Source organism: Pyrgilauda ruficollis, unplaced genomic scaffold (assembly GCF_017590135.1).
Source record: "Pyrgilauda ruficollis isolate IOZ18807 unplaced genomic scaffold, ASM1759013v1 scaffold3, whole genome shotgun sequence".
Taxonomy (NCBI): Eukaryota; Metazoa; Chordata; class Aves; order Passeriformes; family Passeridae; genus Pyrgilauda; species Pyrgilauda ruficollis.
In genome coordinates this window covers 5,391,200-5,411,280 of record NW_024524377.1, presented here as the reverse complement: position 1 = coordinate 5,411,280, position 20,081 = coordinate 5,391,200, and the positions used below count along the sequence as shown (strand labels likewise).

Below are 20,081 nucleotides of genomic sequence, written 5' to 3'. Positions count from 1 at the left end.
AATCTAAGAAATACTTATTAGAAGTCAAAATAGAAGATACAGAATGAACTCTCTGAATGCATTCCCCTGTTCTCATACAATTAGCCTTATCTTTCCATGAAAATTACTTTTTGAAGCATGTTTCCTTGGAAAATCAGCACAGAGCCTGAACTTCCAAGTTTATTTCACAGCGACTGTGCTGAAGTAGTATTACTCTTCCTTTGTATTTGCAAGGAAAACTGGGTGTGCTAATTATTCCTTTTCACCAGGATGTAATCCATGATTACTTTGGCACAGATGAACAATGAGGAACTGCCAAGTGGTGTGGGAGGTCAAAAGGTGAAGCATTTCTAAGGGAAGCTGAGTGAGCTCCGCTCTCTGGAGCAGAACTGTATCTCTTCAAGTGGGAGAAACAGTTCAGGAGCCAGGGAGCAAATAAATAAGATGTGCTACGTGGGGGGAAAAACTGACATGGTTTCTTGTTACATTTGCAAAATGCAGTAAATTAACATAGCTGTAATACTGACAACTTCCAGGCAAGCAGAACATTTTAAACCCTAGAGATATTAAATCATATTTAATTTTAATTTTTTTCCAGTTATAATCAACTCAACGTTTTACTACATAAATCACTAAACGGGGAAAAAACCTCCTAAAAGGTAAATGTAGCCATGCTACTGGATTTTTACATTATTTCAATGTCCAAAAAAAATCAGCTTCAACTATTAGTATCCTTTTTTAGTAAATGTATCTTTCTAAACTGAGTATCTGTAGCAAAACAAAAAAGCCACAGTATTATTCTGTGTCATCACTCAGAGATCAAGTAATTCTCTTTTAATATTGTTTTTTTCTGTTTGGTTTTTTTTTTTTGGCTGGTTGGTTTTTTATGGCATGTTTACAGAATGCTTTAGCATTGATACACAAGTAACAAATACTTACATGAAGGGATAATGAACTGGGGCTCAGTATTACCCGCATATCCAAGCTTTGTATACCTGTTGAGACAAAAAACATTTGGTTGCAATATTTAATACCACAAATAACAAAGATACCTGCTTTTTTAATGAACAGACCCCTCTTCCCACATCAGAAGGACACCACACTGATTCTTCTATAAAAATAAATAAGGCAAAGTAAGAATTTCTCTCTTTTAAAGCATAAAACAATGCTCCCTGCCACAGATCAAGCATCACTGCTAACTTCCACTCCAACAACATTTTACTAAGGAACACAAAGCATGTAATTCAATCTCTCAATGTTTAGGAGTGGAATTTTTGTTCCTCCCTGCTCAGCAGCGAGCACCTCCATTGAAATATTTTCATATAGCTAATGCTAGTGGTAGAAGTGTTTTTGTAATAGGGGGAAAAGCTGCCCGGCCCATGGACTGCCAGCAGGGCATGAGGCAGGCTGGTCATCCTCATGTCACAAGCAGCTGACAATGCCAAGTCCTAGCAAAAGCCATTCCATTTCACAAATGGAAAACAGTGTCAAAATGTGTCCTATAAGGGTACAGAAAGCAAGGGGAAAATAACTACATGCCTTCACCCAGTCTCCAGAATGTGCTATGGATATATGCATTATCTTCATTATCACAATGCAAGAAAACTGAAGAAATTCACAAGTATTCATGAACAATAACTTCAAAACTCTGGGCACCAAAACCAGCTGCTAGAAATGCTGTCACTAAAGCAGCACAGGCAAATTCTAAACCATGCAGACCAAAATGCACAGCTCCAGCTCAAGAGTTAGAGCTTACCCACATGTTTTTAACAAACACAGACGTGACAAAGTTCTCATTTTATTTGAGTGCAGCTGCACTGAATTAGCACCATCAGCAAAGGCATGAAGGCTGTAGTAGCACCTCTACAGCTTTCAGCACTCTGACGTAAAGCTGGAAGATCTTAGGAGGTGTAAGGCAGCAGTAACTCTCCCAAAGCATAAATTCATGGCAGTGGCACAGGAGGAGGCTGGGCTGCGCAGGCTGGGAGGGGAGTGCTGCTGCAGCAGCTCTGGGTGCCGGCTCACACAGCAGCGAGCAGCAACACCTACACAATTTCCATCACTGATGCTAACTGCACCCATCAGCGCCGGCCAAGAGACCAGATCCTCACAGGGAAGGTGGGTTCCTCTCTGAACAACAAAGTGTGAGCACAGGACCTCATCTAACACCACAAATACTTTGCAGGAGATGTATTTTCAAAGCTGTAAACCAAATCTTGTGTGTAACACACTGTAACAGTTGTGAGTAACCATGCACAGAAACTTGACTTCATACCAATCAACAGGAATGTTTCGTGACAAAGAAAACTTTGCAGGCAGAAGATGACAACGAAAAAAGCAACTAGATATCAGAAAGAACTTCACACCTCATGCAGACATTAGCCCTCATTATGTGCCTCAACTCAGGACACACAACTTGGATTTTGCTCACTGAAGTTTGATTTTCTTCTTAAAGATCTACTTCCCAAAAGAAATACCAAGAATTTCACAAACTGATGCTTCTTTAACCTATCACCCAGAGTACAACTGTCCACTGTATTTATAGTGTTTTAAGAGGCTTTTAGTGCCACAATAACTAAGTAATTTAGTAAATTTTAGTAAACCAGCAAATACTGACTCACTCCCTCTACCTTCCCCTGCAAACCAGAACTGTGGCATGGAGGTTTTAGAGCTAAATCCACACAAGAACTTTGGAGCATGAATGCTGCGTAAACCTACAACTAGATTAGAAGTGTTTTTTAACAGTTAAAAAAGTTAAAACTGTTTGATTATTAAACTCAGTATTTCAAAGAAAGCAGAAGCTCAACTGTTGCAGGTAACTGGCAGCTTAGTTGCTTGTGGGTGGGAGTTTGCCCAGCACACACACAGCCAGCAAGACTGAAAGAAAAATAATCTCATGAAAGATGCATTTTACATAAAAAGAGCGTATTCAGACATAAAATCAGCATATATAAAAATACTATGGCCTACTCAGCAAGAAGTGTACTGATTGAGGGGAAAAAAAAAGTACTGCATTTTTAGACTTCCAAGAAAAGAAAGGGGAAAAAAACCTGCATGATGTCTCTGAGAATTAGAGCATTGTACCAGCAAGTCTCCAGTGCAGTGTCCTACACAACACTTCACACCTCTCATGTACAAGACTTCCTTGCATCCCTGGAACTCCAGCATTGCTGGCACATGGGCCAGGCATGGGCCCACTGCTGCCCTGGGAGCCTCAGGCCCACAGCACAGCCAGGGACCACTGCACAACACATTACACAAGCACTAAACCTGATTTTCATAACTAAATGCATATAGGGATACTCTTTAGTTAAAATGGAGTCTAAAAATGTGATAGGTGAGGCAAAAAGCTATGGTAAAACTGAATGAAAGTCAAAAATCTTAAATAATAAATGCACTATCTAGTCACCATGGGGTTCTTTACTAATTAACTTTTACAGATATGAGACTTTATTCAGACTGAACAGACAGACTGTCACTTGAAACATTTAAATCACATGAAAAGAAGGATACTATAGGCAATCCAGATTCCACAAGTATACAGTCTCCATAAGGAGTTCCAACATAGCAACATGTGTCTGACTAATCAATGATTCACAGAGGAACAAGGCACACCCCAGCTTCTCCAGGACAGGAATTACTGCTGCTACAGAACAAGAATCCTGATAGTAGAGATACCATAAGGCAGTACCAACACTGGATTTTCTATAAATCACCCCTGGTCTTGCTACTCAGAACTCTAGAGTGGCAGAAGGGACTTGCATGGAGACAGGCAGGCACATTCCATTAATGAGACGTGGACTCAGCCTTCCCAGACTTCCCACATGGAATTTTGGGGCATTCAGCAGTAAGGGCACACAAGAGTGTAATGGTATAAACTGATTTCTATTAAAATCTGTAACACAGAACTGATTTACAAAATCCCAAAGGTGAAAGCCTGGATTGTTCGGGTGTTTCCCTCCTATTTCTCTGTGTTCATCTCCCTGAAGTGTTTCTGTAGGCCAAATAGCTCATTAAAAAAAAAAAAAATAGGAAGAAACAGGCAAAAAAATTTGTTGGAAAATCATGGCCTTTAACTTTAGTTCAGAAAATCAGCTACAGTGTATTAAAGAGCAGTACACATTCTCTACACATAAATGCATGTCTGTATATGGAGAACCATATACACCCCCTCCCACACACTCTCTCAGCATACAGTGTATATATATATATACAGACACATATATATTTACATTTTTGTAATGGACATTCACAGCCCAAACAGCTTTGGGAGAGCAAGTAATGAAGGTTCCTTCTAAGTTAACTCTACTAACCCCTCACCTATTAGTGAAGAAATATCTTGAGCATGTGATCACCCTCAAAAACTCACATCCTGAAACTGCACAGCAGCTCTGCACTCTCTGCCCAAAAGCTCCCTGGAAGGACAGCCAAAGGGCTTCCCACAATGTTCTCAGGAGCACTAATGGGATTTCTTACATGTGCTCTCTCACCTAGAATAGATGTTTCTGAGGCCATGACACAAAAGCAATGTCACTGGAAGGTTACTTGTGCATTAGTCACACGGACAAATTTAAAGCCAAGAGGAAACAGTGCTGAGGGTAAGAACTTGTAACAAGGATGTCATTACCAGAACCTCCATCTGCAAACCACAAACTATGACCACACGCCTTTGCCACCTGCTTTCCTGTTCACAACAGAAGTCATCCTCCCAAGTTATACACCCTAGTTCAAGCACAACTGCAATTCTAACAAAAGTGAGGAAGAGGGGGACAACTGCTTCATGGGCAATGCAGCTGTCCAGCTGCTCCTGAAGTACCACAGAGCTGGGGGGGTCCCACACAAATTGGGTCATTTCTCTGACAGCTCCACACAAATACAGGAGTTAACTGAGCACAAGCAGACAAGAGCACTCGAGGACAAGCATCACCTGATCTCCAACTCCTACAGCGAATCTGGGTTGCAGCCTATTCCTCAGCTGCTCTTAATGACCTGGGCTAACAGAAATGTCATGCATTCAAAATGCACATACAAACATAAGTAAGATGTACTGGCAATGTTGGTCCCACTGGAAAGATACAAAGCAACATGAAAAACAAACAAAAGAAAAAAGAAACATTTTTCTGTGGGAAAAGTAAAGCAAGTGGGAGTAAAAAACCCAAAACTGAAGGAAATCAAAACGTGCTGGTTTTAGCTTCAAGGTTCATCATTAGCAAAACAAGGGCATTTTGTTCAGAGAGCTATTTTTTTCCTGCTGTTCAAACTGCTCTCTTCATGATGGTTCTGAATTACTGTTCACCATCGGAGCCACAGTCCTGTGCAAGTTCTCCCTCCAAATATCTGTACCTCACCCTGCAGATGCAATGGGTTTCCCAGGCACCACAGCCTGGACAGTACACACGTGTAACTGCTAAAATTCTGCTTTGGTGCGTGCCACAGCCCATACATCAAGCTCATCAAACATACCTCAACTCCTATGCAGAACACATCCAAGTGGTGATGCTCCAAGGAAGTCTAACATCCAGTGATTAGGCTTTACACAGTTAAATGCATTTATTCTTAAATGCAAGCTGATACTGCCTTTTTGCAAGGTGTCACACTTGCTCAGGCAGCAGCAGATCTCTGCTCCATATCCCCTTCCATGCAAATGGGTCTGGAGCCAATCTCCCATTTCTCTTGAGAGCTTCTTCCCTTGTGTTTATGAATTCTCCTAAGGCAGGAGTGCTCTGCATTTCTTTACTGAAACTATGTGGAAAAAAGATTCCAGGAAACAATGGCCAAAGACAAAAGCAAGAGGATCGCAACACTCATCATTCAACACTCGTTCATTGCTGGCTAAATGACCTTAACTCAAAAAATGATAATCAAGAAAAGCAGGGTATAGAAGGCACTAGAGAAAAGCTCAGGCTGTGGAGATTCTAAGGAGAACATGCACTGGTAATATATTCAAAAGGGCACAAAATAAATCTCATGGCAAAAACTCCAAGTTTTTAAACAGAATGGAAAGGGATTCTGCTCTTCAACACCAGCTCCTTACACATGGTCTGTCCATCAAAGACGTTATCAAAAAGGGCTTTCTTGTTTTAACTGGCATAGACAGGGATTAGAAGATAGATACCATGTTTTTACTGTCTGATGTCTTCTGTTGACAGCTGCCTTAAAAACAAGTGGAACATTTCTCAAACATGGATGAATTCCTTGTCTTCACACACAGAGCCTCATGTAACTGAAAAGCCTGAATAAGCCCTTCTGTTTTTATTTGTTGCTTTTCTTCTATGATCCTTCTTGTATCAGGACTGTTCTCCCATCCAGATGGGACTGAACTTCATATGGGAAGTATTTACTTTTCAAATCTTGTAAAGAGAAATTATGAGAAAATTCCAGTGAAAGAGGAAAGCTGTCTTTGCCCTTTAAAAAAGATCCCAGCTCTAGCATCAGGTGCAAATTGGTCAAGCAGCAGCAGAAGTCCCTGGAGGACTGATTACATTAGGAAAATGGGACTTGTATTAATAAATTAGTTTACTATCTCTTTTTAAATGTCCTTGATAAAACATAAGACAGCAAGATTTTGAAATTAGTCAAGTTTTCCATATTTTACATCTTTAGGTAATAGTTTACTATTCACATATTACTAGTTTACATTTTTAAATAGCAGCTGCTTCTGTCAAATTTTAAAACATTTTTGATCAACAAGTGTTTTAAGTAATTAGTAGTGGAAACCAAAGAATTTGCTCTATAAATGGAAAAAACCCACAAGATTAGAAGCATTCTCAGGTAAAGAAAACTTTCTTAAATTGTAGATAAGTCAAATGAAGGGATGGTAAAAGGGAGTATAGTATTTCAGTGACATATGGGACCTCCAGGTAACAGAGGTGTTAAAAATTTCACAGTCTACAAACTTGACCTTGGAATTAACTGTACTACTGTGTGTTTGAAACTATTATTTTACAGTATTTCCCTCCAAAAATATCAGCCCACTCAAGCAAGTGCCTTCACCTTGGCAACAAATACTTCTGTGCCACACACTGAAACTATCACAGTAAAACAAACCATAAGAAAATTGGTGCGCAATTTAATAAATGAGCTTAAAAGCAGCTTGAAAGAGAAGTGCTTCTAGCAAAGGTTTATCTCCTAAATAGATAAAAACTACCTTTCAAAAAAGGTGATTTATCTCCAAAGTCATCTATATTTTTGGGTGGAAATTTATCCAGTGCTGCTTTATCTCCAAAGGCATCTATATGTTTTGGTGGAAATTTATCCAGTGCTGCTTTTCATCAGCAGCTACCTTTACAACTCAGAGCACAGACAACTGTACTGCTTGCTAGTAAAATGCAGCTAAAATGGGGAGTGAAAACCACAAAGACGTGGCTGCACAGAGCCAGACCAGAATGACCAAGAGGAACATGGGGACAAAAGCAGCCTGTGCTGCACAGCACTCAGAATAAATTACACAAGCACTTCAACCCAGGTCTCCAGGTGACATTTTTAACACCAGTCTGGAGAACAGAGGAAGCTACTGCATTGTGCTGCTTCTAACTTTACTAACATTTGGATTGAGTAGAAGAGCAACAACTTTCAATTTTGCTTTATGTTTACTACCACCAAATCTTTGAAAATCAACCAACCCACCAAAAATGAACAATGTTGGTAAGCTGACTCTGGAAAAGTTCTCCTGAAAATAAAGAGGAAGAAAATATTCATTTATGTCCAAAAAAGTGGCTTATAATTGAGCCACGAAAAGCAGACTTGAAACCAGCCCATACTTAAGTGTTTTCAACTAACAAAATCCAAATTCTGGCATCCTGATGATACTACCACCTAAATTTGTAGTCTTTGTCAATTTTATCTGTATTTGTAAACCCATTTCTAATATTTATGCTGGCACATACTTTAACACAAAAGTTAAAGCTTTTCTCTGACTGCATTTTCCCCAAAATAAGAAGAGCAAATCGCTTTGGATATTATCTTTGTATAATGAGAGTAGAATAGTTTGTGTTGGCAAAGGCAAAATGCTCCCTTTCTACTCACTGCTTCCTTTGAGACTTCTAGACTAATTCATTTTAACAAGTGTCTTAACAGTGCCTCTGTGTTACACCACACCCACACAGCACTCACCTATACTGATAGGCTTTTTAATAAATTTGTATTCCATTTTTCCAGGCTTTCTGAGCATTTTTCACAGCCTGCCTACTCCATGCAGTATTTCCAAATACTGAGGAAAGAATGCCCAAAAGTTTGGCAGTCTTACATGAATAATTACTTAACAGTGTAAGTTATTTAGTATGAGGGGGAGATTTATTTGGCAACTTTCTACATCATTTACCCAAAATAAGCTGAACATCAGGAGTTGGACTCAATTACCTTTGTGGGTCCTTTCCAACTATATTCTAATACACTATGACTGCACAGACATTTATCGGAAAGAAAAAAACCCAAGAAAATAAATTAATTCCATATATTTTTCAGCAGATAAAGCAAAGAGGGATCAACTGAATGAACACATACATAACCTGCAAGTAAACAAAATCCTGCACTTGAAGAAATTAAACAGGTGAAATCCAAATCTTATGATGCAGAAAAAGCCTGACTTGAAAGTTTCTTCCAGCAAATGTAATAAGGGGCTAAAACTGTACAGTTCTTCCACATTTAAAAAATAAAAAAAAAGGAAAAAAGTTGAGCTTTTGTGCTTGCTGTTTGCACAGTTTCAGCACTTGAGAGCTCCAGCTTTGACCCAAGAGCTGTGCAGAGGGCAGGATGAGACTGAATGGCCTGGGAGAGCAGGGAAGGCAGGCAGGAGCACTCAGCAAGCACCACGGGATTGCCCCAGAATTCCCAATCTGCCCCACTACCACTTCAGCCTTTCAGCAGGTAACCAAATGCTCCATCAAGAGCAGACTTGCACTAAAGCACCAGATTACATATTTATCATGTTACATGACACTTGTAATAAAAGATTGTTTCGATTAGAAACAGTTGCTCGTAGAAAGAAAACTCAGCTGTGGACAAAAACACACCAGTAAATCTTGTTTAATATAAAAAGCAGATCTCATTTAAAAGGATCACAGAGATTCTGCAGGCTGACAGTAAATATGCAAGCAGTTGTATTGTGAAAGCTCCTGCAGATGATAAACAATGTTCTGTATCTAAGGCAAGTCATGACAAAAAAAATACTGATACTGAAAACCTAGATAATAGGTATGGTGATAAGAATTACAATCTGGATTCATCCATTGATAACATTTATTTATCAAAATAAACTATCAACCTCCTGTCTGCATCTTGCTCTCTACAGCCTGAGCATGCCAAAACACATCCTGTGAACAGCTGCAAACATTTGCACTGACCACAAGAGAATAATAAAGAGAAAAAGGAAATCCCAGAAAAAATTAAAACCGTACATTCATCTAGAGTTTTTCCGTCTAGTCTTAAAAATGCAAACCCATGATCAGAACAAAAATAAAAAGATATGAATCATATTATACCCTACATTAAGTCAGTGGCTAAAATTATGGATAAAATTATTATTTTTTCAATCTTGGATATAACTGAATAAACAAAACTCAGCAATACATCACTAGTAGCACTTGGAAAGGACTGATGCTTCATTCTGATGGTTAAATAATCATGCTATGGGCACTAACAAGTTTGCAATCCAATTGGTATTTTTAAACATCTACCCAAGGATGATTTCTATTAGACTGGTACACCTAAATGTATTTTAGTTCAGTGACCAAAACCAAAAATTAAAGATTAAAGCAATAGAGATTCCTTTTCTTACACAGAGCAGAAAAGAACCTGGAATTTCCTTGGGGACAAACTCAAGTATGTTTTTGGTTATTTTACCTTCAAAATTAACCTTGTCTCCCTAAAGTCTTCTAATTTTGGACTAGCATTCATATAAAGTTCTTTTAAAAGAAGTTTGTTTGAAATTGTTAAAACCTTTTAGCATGTCCCAAAGAAAGTCTGCAATGATGAAACTACATGTTGAGACATTATGTTGAAACTTTCCAATTGCATGAACTAACAGACCTACTGCAAATTTCTTAGATGTGCCTATAAAACAATACAGAGCATGGATTACTACTCAGAACTGGTGCAACATTTCTGAGCTCATAAAAACTGTATTTTCAATTAATTTAGACAAGTAAATATCCCTAGGAGTCATGCAGTCAACACACTTGCTGGGCAGAAAGTCCAAGCCAGGTACTAAAGAGACCAAGGGACAAGAAGGGAACCTGCCCATCCCAAGTACACCTCAAACCCTGCCCAAGCAGGAGCCCTGCAGTTTACACAAGGAGGTTCATTAATCGTTAACTTTACAGATCCAGCCCAGGGATGCAAGTGGGTTTGTCCTCTACCCTGAAATGCCACTGCCCCTTTTCCTCTGTATCGAGCACAAGTGAGACACAGGAAAAGAGGAGCAGAAACTGAAGGATTGCAAGGTGCCATGTATCTTGAATAGCTTCTGGAATGCACTAAATAAAATTTTTTAAAAGTGTGTGTCAGTAGAAATATATGTACTCCTAACTGAACTCCTATTATTCCTAATTATATTGCATACTCTGAGCCATTTGGTGTTGCAACACTGTGATGTATTAGAATCATCCAAGAGACACCACAGGTCATCATCAGCCTTCAAAGTGTCCTTGCAAAGGTTTCTTAAATGTATTAAATCAATTCTTCACCTAGTACAATTCCTTCTTCCACGTGAAGGATGAGACATTTTCCCCTCCCTCCCTAACCACACTTCAGCCACTGGCAAGCAAAAGATACTCTTAAAACCCTGGAAGAGGATTTTTTCCAAATGCCATCAAGGAAATATTTTTTCCATGCTTTCCATATTGAAAAATTACTTCTGGGATGACACAACACAGAGAAAATTCAGCCCAAAAGAGTAAATTTTCATGAAGACTGAAGCCCATAGAAGATTGTGACAAGATATCTAGTTGAAGTATAAACTGCAGAAATATCATGGTGCTGAAATCTTTATACTAAACATAAGTTAGGCTTGGAAAAACCTGCAGAAATAAACCATGTCTGGAACATTAGGAAAAAAAAATAATTTCAAGGCACAGTACAAGATACTAAAAAGTTCAAGAGCTCAAAAGAGACTGTTACTTCCCCCTACCTTGATTTTACAGCACTGGATTTCTCACCTCACAGATTTTGCTGTCTATGGAAGATTATTGCTTTTCATGGATCTTGTACTCATTTACACACTCAGGTCAAAACCCAGAAGAGAAACAGAACCACATTATCCTGTCATACCTTATCACATCAGAAGACAATGAAGCCATGAACACTTTGCTCTCCTTAAGAGCTACAGAGGTGTTGCATGAAGATTAACAAGAGCAGTAGGGTTTGTAGAGAATTTCCCCAAAGCAAAGCTCACTCCAGCCAGCTTCTGCTTCTCTAAGATTCAGTGTGCATAAATTTACTCTTCCTTCATTCACAGCACTGGTTAGAGAGACCAAATAGCCAAGAAACTCCCAGAGATATATGTGACTCATTCCAAATAACAGCTTGCAACTCCACATCAAGAAACCCTGGAAATCCTGAGCAGCCTCAATCCTCCTGGCTCTCAGCTCAGCAGGAACCCAGACTGCCAAGAGGTGTCCAAGAAATCCTGAGTTCCCATCAAGAACAGGAAATCTTTCTCCAGTCAACCCTAAAACCTTTAATTCACCCCTAGTACGCAAGAAAGAAGTTAAAAAAATACATCACTTTTTACAACCTGTGCATGGGAAATAAAAAGCTTGGCATAGGAGGAGGCAGAAAACAAGATCCATGACAACAGGTTGGATTTTTCCACACAATCACATAACCAATTTACTCAAGAAAAAGGTTACCAATAGACATGACCCTCCCAACAAAAGACTCTTGGGTACATTAGAGAAGCTGGCCACCACTGACACTCAAGTATCAAATGGATCTACCTGGCAGCCACTGAAAAATGGCACACAAACCTGCAGAAAACAAAGCTCAGGTATAGAAAATACAAGTAATATTCTGTAAATCCCTTTCAGTGCTATAATTAAGTTCTCATTTTAGAAGTGCAGTAGTTGCACAGCTACTTACAGCAGCTCAGCTGAAGAGTCATTAATTTGAACACTTGCAATTATCTGCCATCCCAAATGAGCTAATTCAGTGTTATACAAGTCACACTGAAGGAAAAAAGTGCATTCACACAGAAAGACACAGTTAAAATCTACTTGTCAACCTAATCAAGCTAAATTCCAAAGTGGCGTAGGAAGAGCTTTTAATCATGACTTGCAGGCAGTGCTGTGCTCGCCTGTAGAAGAGGCAGCAAGAACAATTCAAATACCCAAAAGGCACAGAGCAAAAGACAGCAGCCTACTGTGATTAAAAAATGACTAAGAGCCTTTTCCTTTCTTTGGTACATTGCTCACATACTTTATGGGAAGAACTCCATCTCATTTTTCTATTTTTAATTTTTGTTTTAAAATGCATGTATTTCTTAGATACACCAAAGTATGAAGTAGATCTCATTCACAGCATATCTATTGGCTTCAGGAAAATCAAAAATTTGCCAGTGTTCAAAGGATATAAACAGAACAGCACATAGGTGCTTAGCTTATTGCTCATGGACCTGATGCCTGTCTCTCGTGGAAAGGAGAGAAAGAGAGTGGCTCTCAGCAGCCAAGTGAAGTAAAATTCACTACTAACATGGACAAAAACTTCCTGACAATAAGGTCCTAAGGTGTTGTTCTACAGATTACCCAACAAAACAACAAAATACTTAAAACCAAACTAGACAAGGCTATCAGTTATAGAAATAAGTAATACTGGGGTTAGCAGTTATGTTAAACTAACTGGACTTTTCAGATTTTTCATATCATGCACAATTACTGGACAATTAAAAGGACAGTGCTTCAGACAAGCAGCTTCTAAAACCACAAGTATTTACTTGCTCTTACTAGCTATCAATTACCTTATTTTCTAGGTATCAAGTTTGCTTAAGCAAAGAATGCAAATTTGAGGGTACAAATGTAACACTGGAAGAATTTCAGCTGCATCTGATTGCCATGTCACTGATTAAACCCATTTCCCAGCTCCAGCTGTATGACACGTACTCAGATGACCCCTAAAAAGTTTGACTGAGCTGTTAAAACCTCAAGCAATAGTCATCATATTATCTCCCCAATCTCTTCTGTGTTTTTTGTCCCTTTATGCTTTGAAAGAAGTCCTTATCATTTGTATAATCTGATGCTGAAAAGCACAACTCTGCTGCCTTTCTCATCCCTCTGTCTTAGCCAGCAAAAATGCACACACATATTCAAAAAAAACCTAACCAAATTTACCACTCAGATAAACAAACTGAACTGTGGCTACAAGCACAAGACGTAGAAAGACACTCTTCAATACCACTTCTACACCTGCCCTTTTGCTGATTGAGGTAAATTCTCCTGACATTACAACCTATCAACCCTTTCCTCTAAAAAAAGCCTATTTAGTGGAAAACCAGTGCACATTTAAAGTCTGTTCTAAGCAAGGCAGCTCCTTTCACCCTGTCTGTTTTCAGCTGTATTTTCAAAACCTCTTTTCCTCTTTCTGGGGGCTATATTTAATTTGTCTGCTTTCTGTTATTTTGGCAGACAGGACAGAACACTGAAACCTCAGCTGATCTGGGCTGACACAGTTTGTGCTCTCACACAAAAAGTGAGATGGACTGGGAGGGCTATACCAAATAAAAAAAAAATCAAAGCCAAGAGCATGATCATGCTATCAAAACCCACTGCACTATTACCCACCTGTTTCTTATTCACCTAAACGATCATGTTTTTCGTTTGTAAATTCACCACTTTATATTTCTGTCTACTGAAATTATTGAATTCAAACCACCCCAACAATCTGTAACCTTTACAGTGCTACAAATCTTTGCCTCACTTTCTTGAAGCAGAATTTTACAGAAGAATAACCTTGGATAATGAAATGCACCTGAAATGAAAAGCCTGGAGAGTAAAATAGGATGGGCTGCATTAAAAAAATATATGGTGCATAATAAAACAGCATTTTAGAACATTTTTTAAAGATTTGTTGGGAAATAAATATAATAGGAGCAAGACTTGGATTACATTACATATTCAAGAACATTACAGAGTACACCACCTGAAGAGAAGTTGATTAATGGTGTACTTGCACACACATCTTCCCCAGGAACATTTGCTTTAACACTCATGTCCCTTGGTGCACCTCTCACATCAACACGACAAAATTATTTCTTACACTGCTCTGAGCTTGCATGCTGCTCCTGCGGGGCACTGCTGAAAGCCTTAAGCAAATTTCTAATCCAGTGGTCACAACCTGTACTTTACAAACCTATAAAGACATAATTATTGCCTTTAATGGGACTACCAGTGATACACAAACATGTGGGATGGGAAAAAGCCTCTGGTGGCATGTGGAAGAGCAGTTAGAGATCTTTTGCTCTGAAAGACAAAACAGCACATACACACATGTTAAACTCACATATACTTCTACTACACTCAGCTAAACACCCTCATTTCCACTGTGCTCACTTTCCTCCATCCCACAGAACTCAAGGTTTTAATTCTGCTTTCACTACAGGAGTGACTTTTTCATACAACTGTTAAGACATGCAGGTATCAGACACCCACATACATATACCTGCTCTTCCTAAAGACTGATTTATCAATGTCCTACACCAAACAGATTCTCTTGAGGGGATGATGAGCACGTGCTTTCAGAAACAACTGCTTAGGTTGCAGAAGAACACACACTTTCAAGAAAGCACGATAAATATCTGCATCTACAGAGCACTCACTGAAAATTTCCTTTATTTCTAGCAAGAGGGATGAGAAGTGAAACAAAAGTAAGAAACGAGTTAAAGAAGCAGCATGCCGTCAGTGGCAGCTGAAGAGCTCTGAAAACACAGCAGTGCCTTCCCTTCCCGTGAAAAACTGAGGCCCGACGGAGACGTTTCCTCTTTGCGACGGCCCCGCAGCCCGCGGGTCACAGCGCGATCCGCACTTCCCTGCGAGCGGCACGGCGGAGCCCGCCCGGCCCCGCTGCCCGCGGCACCTCCGGGGCTGCCGCCCTGCCCCAGCCCCCGGAGCCAGCCCGGCTCCCCGGGCCTCCTCCCGCACCGCTCCTGGTGCTGCGGAGCACTGGCACCGCGTTCCCTCCACCGCCTGGCAGCTGCTGAACGAAAAGAAGCGTTTCCAAAGCGGATTTGGTTCAGGTTTGACACTGAAAACTGCCTTATAAGGTATAAAAGCCCGAAAGCAGGAAGAGGCTTTGACAAAACTAAGGAAGTTCCTCTGCGCCTGCTCGATGGAAGGGGAGGGGTTTTTTTCTTCCACAGAGAGAAGTAACACAGAATAAATGACATTATCCGCACATTAAAACAAAAAATAAATACACACGATCCCCCCAGACGGCACCGGGCAGAGCGGCGACTCCCCCGAGCCGGGGCATCCCAGGGGCCCGGGGCAGCCGCGGGAGCCGCGTCCCCGCTCGCCTCCCCCGGCCCCGGCCGCCGCACAAGGTCCGCACCCCGGCCCGGGACCGATGGGGGCGGCCCCGACCGGCCCGAGAGCAGCGAGCGGGGCCGCGCCGGGACACGGCTCCTGCCGGGCGGAGAGCGAAGGACGGGGAAGGGAAGGCGGCAGGATGCTCCTCCCGGCCCAGCCCGGCCCGGTCCATCCCTCCCAGCACCGGCCCCGCGGCGGCTCGGGCGCTGCTGCCCGGCCCGGCAGCGCGACCCCCGCCGCCATCTGCAGCAGCATCGGCGGCGGAACCCGCCCGGCCCCGCCCCGGGCGGCCCCGAGCTGTCAGCGGCCGTGTCTCACCCCGTGCCGCAGTCCACCACGCAGGCCGGGAGCCGCCCTGCCATGCTGGTCGGTAGCGGCGGTGCTGGGGACGGCGGGCAGCCCTGGGCTCCGGCGGGGCTCGACGGGCTGCGCTCGGCGGCACCGAGGGACTTCCGCAGGGCGGGCGCTGCCTCCGCCCCCGCCCGCTCGCTCGCTGCCCGGCGAGCCCAAGATGGCTGACCCGCCCCGCCCCGTGACGTGCGGTGGCGCGGCCTCGCTCGCCGGGCGGAGCGGCCGAGCGCCCTCAGGGCGGCGGGAGCTGCTCGGTCACTGGTTGTCGTGGATATAGCACGGGGTCAGTCGGGCTGGAGAGCGCCCCCGAGGTCACCGGGTTCGACCAGTGGCCGCACAGCACCGTGTCAAACAGAGCATGTGCCACGTCCGGCCTTTCCTTAAACCCTTCCAGGGACGTGGCTCCACCACCCCCACGGGCAATCACAGAACTGTTAGGGTTGGAAGGGACCTGTGGAGATCATTTGGTCCATCCCCCATGCCCAGGCAGGGTCACCTGGAGCAGTGACACAGGAATGCATCCAGGTGGGCTCGGAATGTCTCCAGTGTGCGAGACTCCACACCCTCCCCAGGCAGCTGTTGCAGGGCTCTGCCACCTTCGATGTAAAGAAACTCTTCCTCAGGCTGAGGTGAAACTGGCCAGTGCTCTTCATCCTGTTGCTGGCACCACTGAAACGAGTCTGGCACCATCCTCTTGGCACCCGTCTTTGAGATATTTATATGCATTAATGAGATCCCCTCTCAGTCTTCTCCAGGCTAAACAGGCCCAGATCCCACAGTCCCTCCTTCCTTGTAAGAGAGAAGCAACAGACTCCCCCCATCATCTTTGTCCCAAAGAGGGCAGGAGACAATGCACTGTTGGGGTCAGATATTCAGGTGGACAAAATATAGTCTGTATTATTCTCTTTCTCTCTTTTTCTGCCTTCCACAACCCTTCAGGCTTTGAAGGACAGAGTGCTGAGCACACCAGGTCTGGCCCAGTCCTTGCCCTGTAGTGTACTGCAGCCACACACTACTTTTTGTTTGTTTTCAAAGTAGCTTCGTGTTTTAACAGTTCTCATATTGGCTATTTCAGGTATTTTCAGTCCTTTGCTTGCTGCTCCTGCCTTGGCAATGAGAAGATGTGAGCTTCATGGTATAATCGGATGTCAAGCTGTGAACAAATTTGGAAGTTGATCAGAATGAGTAATTGTCAGTGGATACTAATGGATCTTAATGGCTCTAATAAGCATCACCAGGGGTCTGCGCCCCACAGTCCTTGTCCCAAAGAACTGGAGACCCAGTTAAGCTAGCTCTGGCCCTTCAGATTTTGTCTGAGCTAAGCTGTCGGTCTGTGCTGTCCTCACCTTGCTTGCTGCCTTATTAGACTTGCCTTGTCCCTCTGGTAGCCTCCACACTGCTTCTAGTCCTGGTTTGACATCCTGACTTCACCTTGGAGCTGTGTGGCTGCAGGTGGCCCTGTGTCCCTTAGGGAACCCTCCAAGTATTGTCACAGCGGTCTTGCTTCCTTCTTCAAGCATGTTCTTCTCACCTGGTTTCAGCTATCTCTAATTAATGCCGTTATTCTGTTCTTTCTCATAATTAATAGCCTCTTAGCCCTTTTTCACTGGAGGGATAGACTAGGGTCAGTGCCAAAGCAAAGGAAGGACTCGGTAGATGCCCTTCAGGATGAGATAGGAGAGAGCAAAACCATCCCTTTCAGTAGCAGCAGCCAGGCAGTTCGTTTGGGAAGTTCAAGTCACCATCTGGCTTCTGTGGGCTGCCAGATCTTCCTGAGGAACATAAGCAAGGAAAGGAGATATTGAGAATATTAACATTTTTATTTTAATGTCAAAGCAAATTTTTACTAGAACATTATGAGACATTTTACAGATAATGAAAGGGATTTCTGCAGGATATTGTGTAGCTTGTGAGCTGTGCTGAGCTAGAATATTAAAGATGAGTATCTCTGAAAGCTTTTCAGAGAAAGTGCAAATAGCCCTTTCCTTTGTATGTGCTGCTGTGTGTGCATAGGTAAATATTTATCTAAAACAAATACAGTTAGGATATAAACTATCATGTGGACTTTTCACTCTCCTCTCAGTTTTATTACGTGGTAGTCAGGGTTATACATGCAGCGGGTTCAACTGGCTGCATCTGGCAGATGGAATCACGGAATGAGAGAGCAGCTTTGGGCTCCAGCTGCTGGAGTTAAAGTATCCTCCCAGAGGAGCACAAAATAAGGTCCAAAAACCTGGGGCATGTGGAAAGGATGGAGCTGGCAGGTCCTGTCCAGGCCATCCAGCACAGAGGGGATCAGGACCAGAGTTAATTTACCCAGCTGCAGTGAGATTTAAACAGAACAATCATTAGTGTTCCATTGCTGGCCAGCCTTTATTATCTAATATTTCCAAATAATGCTCTTGATTAGTCTTATTAACCTTAATAGCAAAGCCAAAGGGCAGAGAGTAGAACTGTAGGCTGTGATAGTGTGCTGGAGACTTTCTGCTAGCAGAAGCATCATTTCACTATAAAACTTTAAATCACACCCAAAAGCACTTAGTGTAATGCACTCTATAGAAAATATCCCGTTGCTGAATTTATCTTTTCCTCCCTGTGAGTACAAGTGTTTTCTGGGAAATGGCGGCACTGAGCAGAACAAAAGGGTTGAGCAGAACAAAAAAGTGCTTCAGGTCATACGGAAAGTGAAACAACTCTGTTAAGCAACTCCTTTGCAATCTCTTGCTATCAGTGTGTGTTCTTCCTGAGTCTGCATGAAGAATGGCATTGAAAAAGAGCAGTGCTGGTGCATTTTAATGTACTGAATTACAGTGGAATTTACATTTGAAGACCAAAAAGCATAGGATTTCTCTCAGTATCAAGGTGCCAAATGAATCACAGTTTTGCAAGGGAAGGGGTTGAAAGACCCTGGCCATGAGATCTCATGTTTCCTTTTATTAGCCTTGCCAGATGCAGTTTTCAGATGGCTGTGGACTCAGGCACCAGCCCAATAAAATAAAGGGGCAAGATTTCTCTTTAAGCAATATTATCTCACATTGTTGGACCATAAACACAAGTTTGATATATTAACTCATCCAAATTCAAATAGATCAATCTGGGTTTCAATACTGGCTACTGTATAGACCTTTTGTAGTTTTATGCATTGGCATCTAGATTATCTTGGTGGATATTTTTAGCACAGAAGTCTTGTGCTTAAATTACAAAATTGAGCTTATAAAGCTGAAATTCAGATAGATCCAGCAGGACTGCTGTGCTGATTGGCATATTTCTTTCATGGAAATATTTTCCAACCTTTACATCCAACCTTTTGGTACAAGAGCAGTAGAAAAGCCTACAGTCTGTTTTCATGGTGTAATTTTCTGAATCTTTTCATCCTTATTTGGCCAGAAGTCAGTTCCTGTTTTATGAAAAGCTTTTCATTGTTTCAGGGTGTACCAGAAACAACATTTTTAATGTGTAGAAGAAATGTCTTAGTATATTCTCAATCTTACCAATGGAATGGGAGTGAACAAAAGCCTGAATTGCCTTTATCTGGTGCCATCCGTGGAAGTGTTCAAAAAGCATGTGGATGTGGAACTTGTGGACATGGTTTAGCTGTGGGCATGGTGGTGCTGGGCTGGTCTTAGAGGTCTTTTCCAACCTTTATGATTCTGTGAAATCCTATACAGCACACATAATCCAGCAACAGCATCCTTCAATGATGCACCAAGTCCAGCATTTGTAAACGCAGTTGGATTGCAGGTGATCTTCTCCTAAACATCCATGATAACAGAAGTAATTACCACTGCAGAGCATCCTCCTTCTGTTGCCATCTGCCTCCAGGGAGTTTACAATGTAAACACAGAGCAAGGGAATGCAGATGAATACAAATGGATAAGGAATGAGAGGATTAAAGTCAGGAGGAAAGTATTTCTATTAATCAACAGGTAAACAGAGATGCAGTCTAACAGATTCAGATGGAAGGAATTTGCAGACAGTTTTCTGCAAGTGTTACACAAGTCAGTCGTGGGCCTCCAGAGTTTTCCAAGATGTTTTGTATGGTTTACCAGCTACAGCAATGCTAAGTGTTAAAATTTCACACAAGTACCTCAGTCTGAAGAGGTGTGTACCTAGACAAAAGCATTACAAATCCCTTGCTGAGCTGTGTGGGAAGCTTTTCAGCATCCTGCTCGCTCTGGATCGTTTTCATGCAGTTAATGGCCTGCCCTTGAACATGCAGAAAGAACAACACTGTGAATC

At 42.0% G+C, this 20,081-nt stretch overlaps 1 protein-coding gene across 1 annotated transcript in view; it reads right to left on the bottom strand.

Annotated features, from left to right (window-relative positions):
• The window catches only part of ACTR3 (actin related protein 3), a 28,655-nt gene extending 12,645 nt beyond the window's left edge, over positions 1 to 16,010 (bottom strand). The window contains exons 1-2 of the mRNA XM_041473294.1: positions 15,810 to 16,010; positions 919 to 974 (exon numbers count right to left, since the gene is read on the bottom strand). Coding sequence (XP_041329228.1) covers positions 919 to 974; positions 15,810 to 15,853 — 100 coding nt within the window. The 5' untranslated portion in view covers positions 15,854 to 16,010. The remainder of the gene's footprint in view (positions 1 to 918; positions 975 to 15,809) is intronic.
• Between the last annotated feature and the right edge of the window lie 4,071 nt (positions 16,011 to 20,081).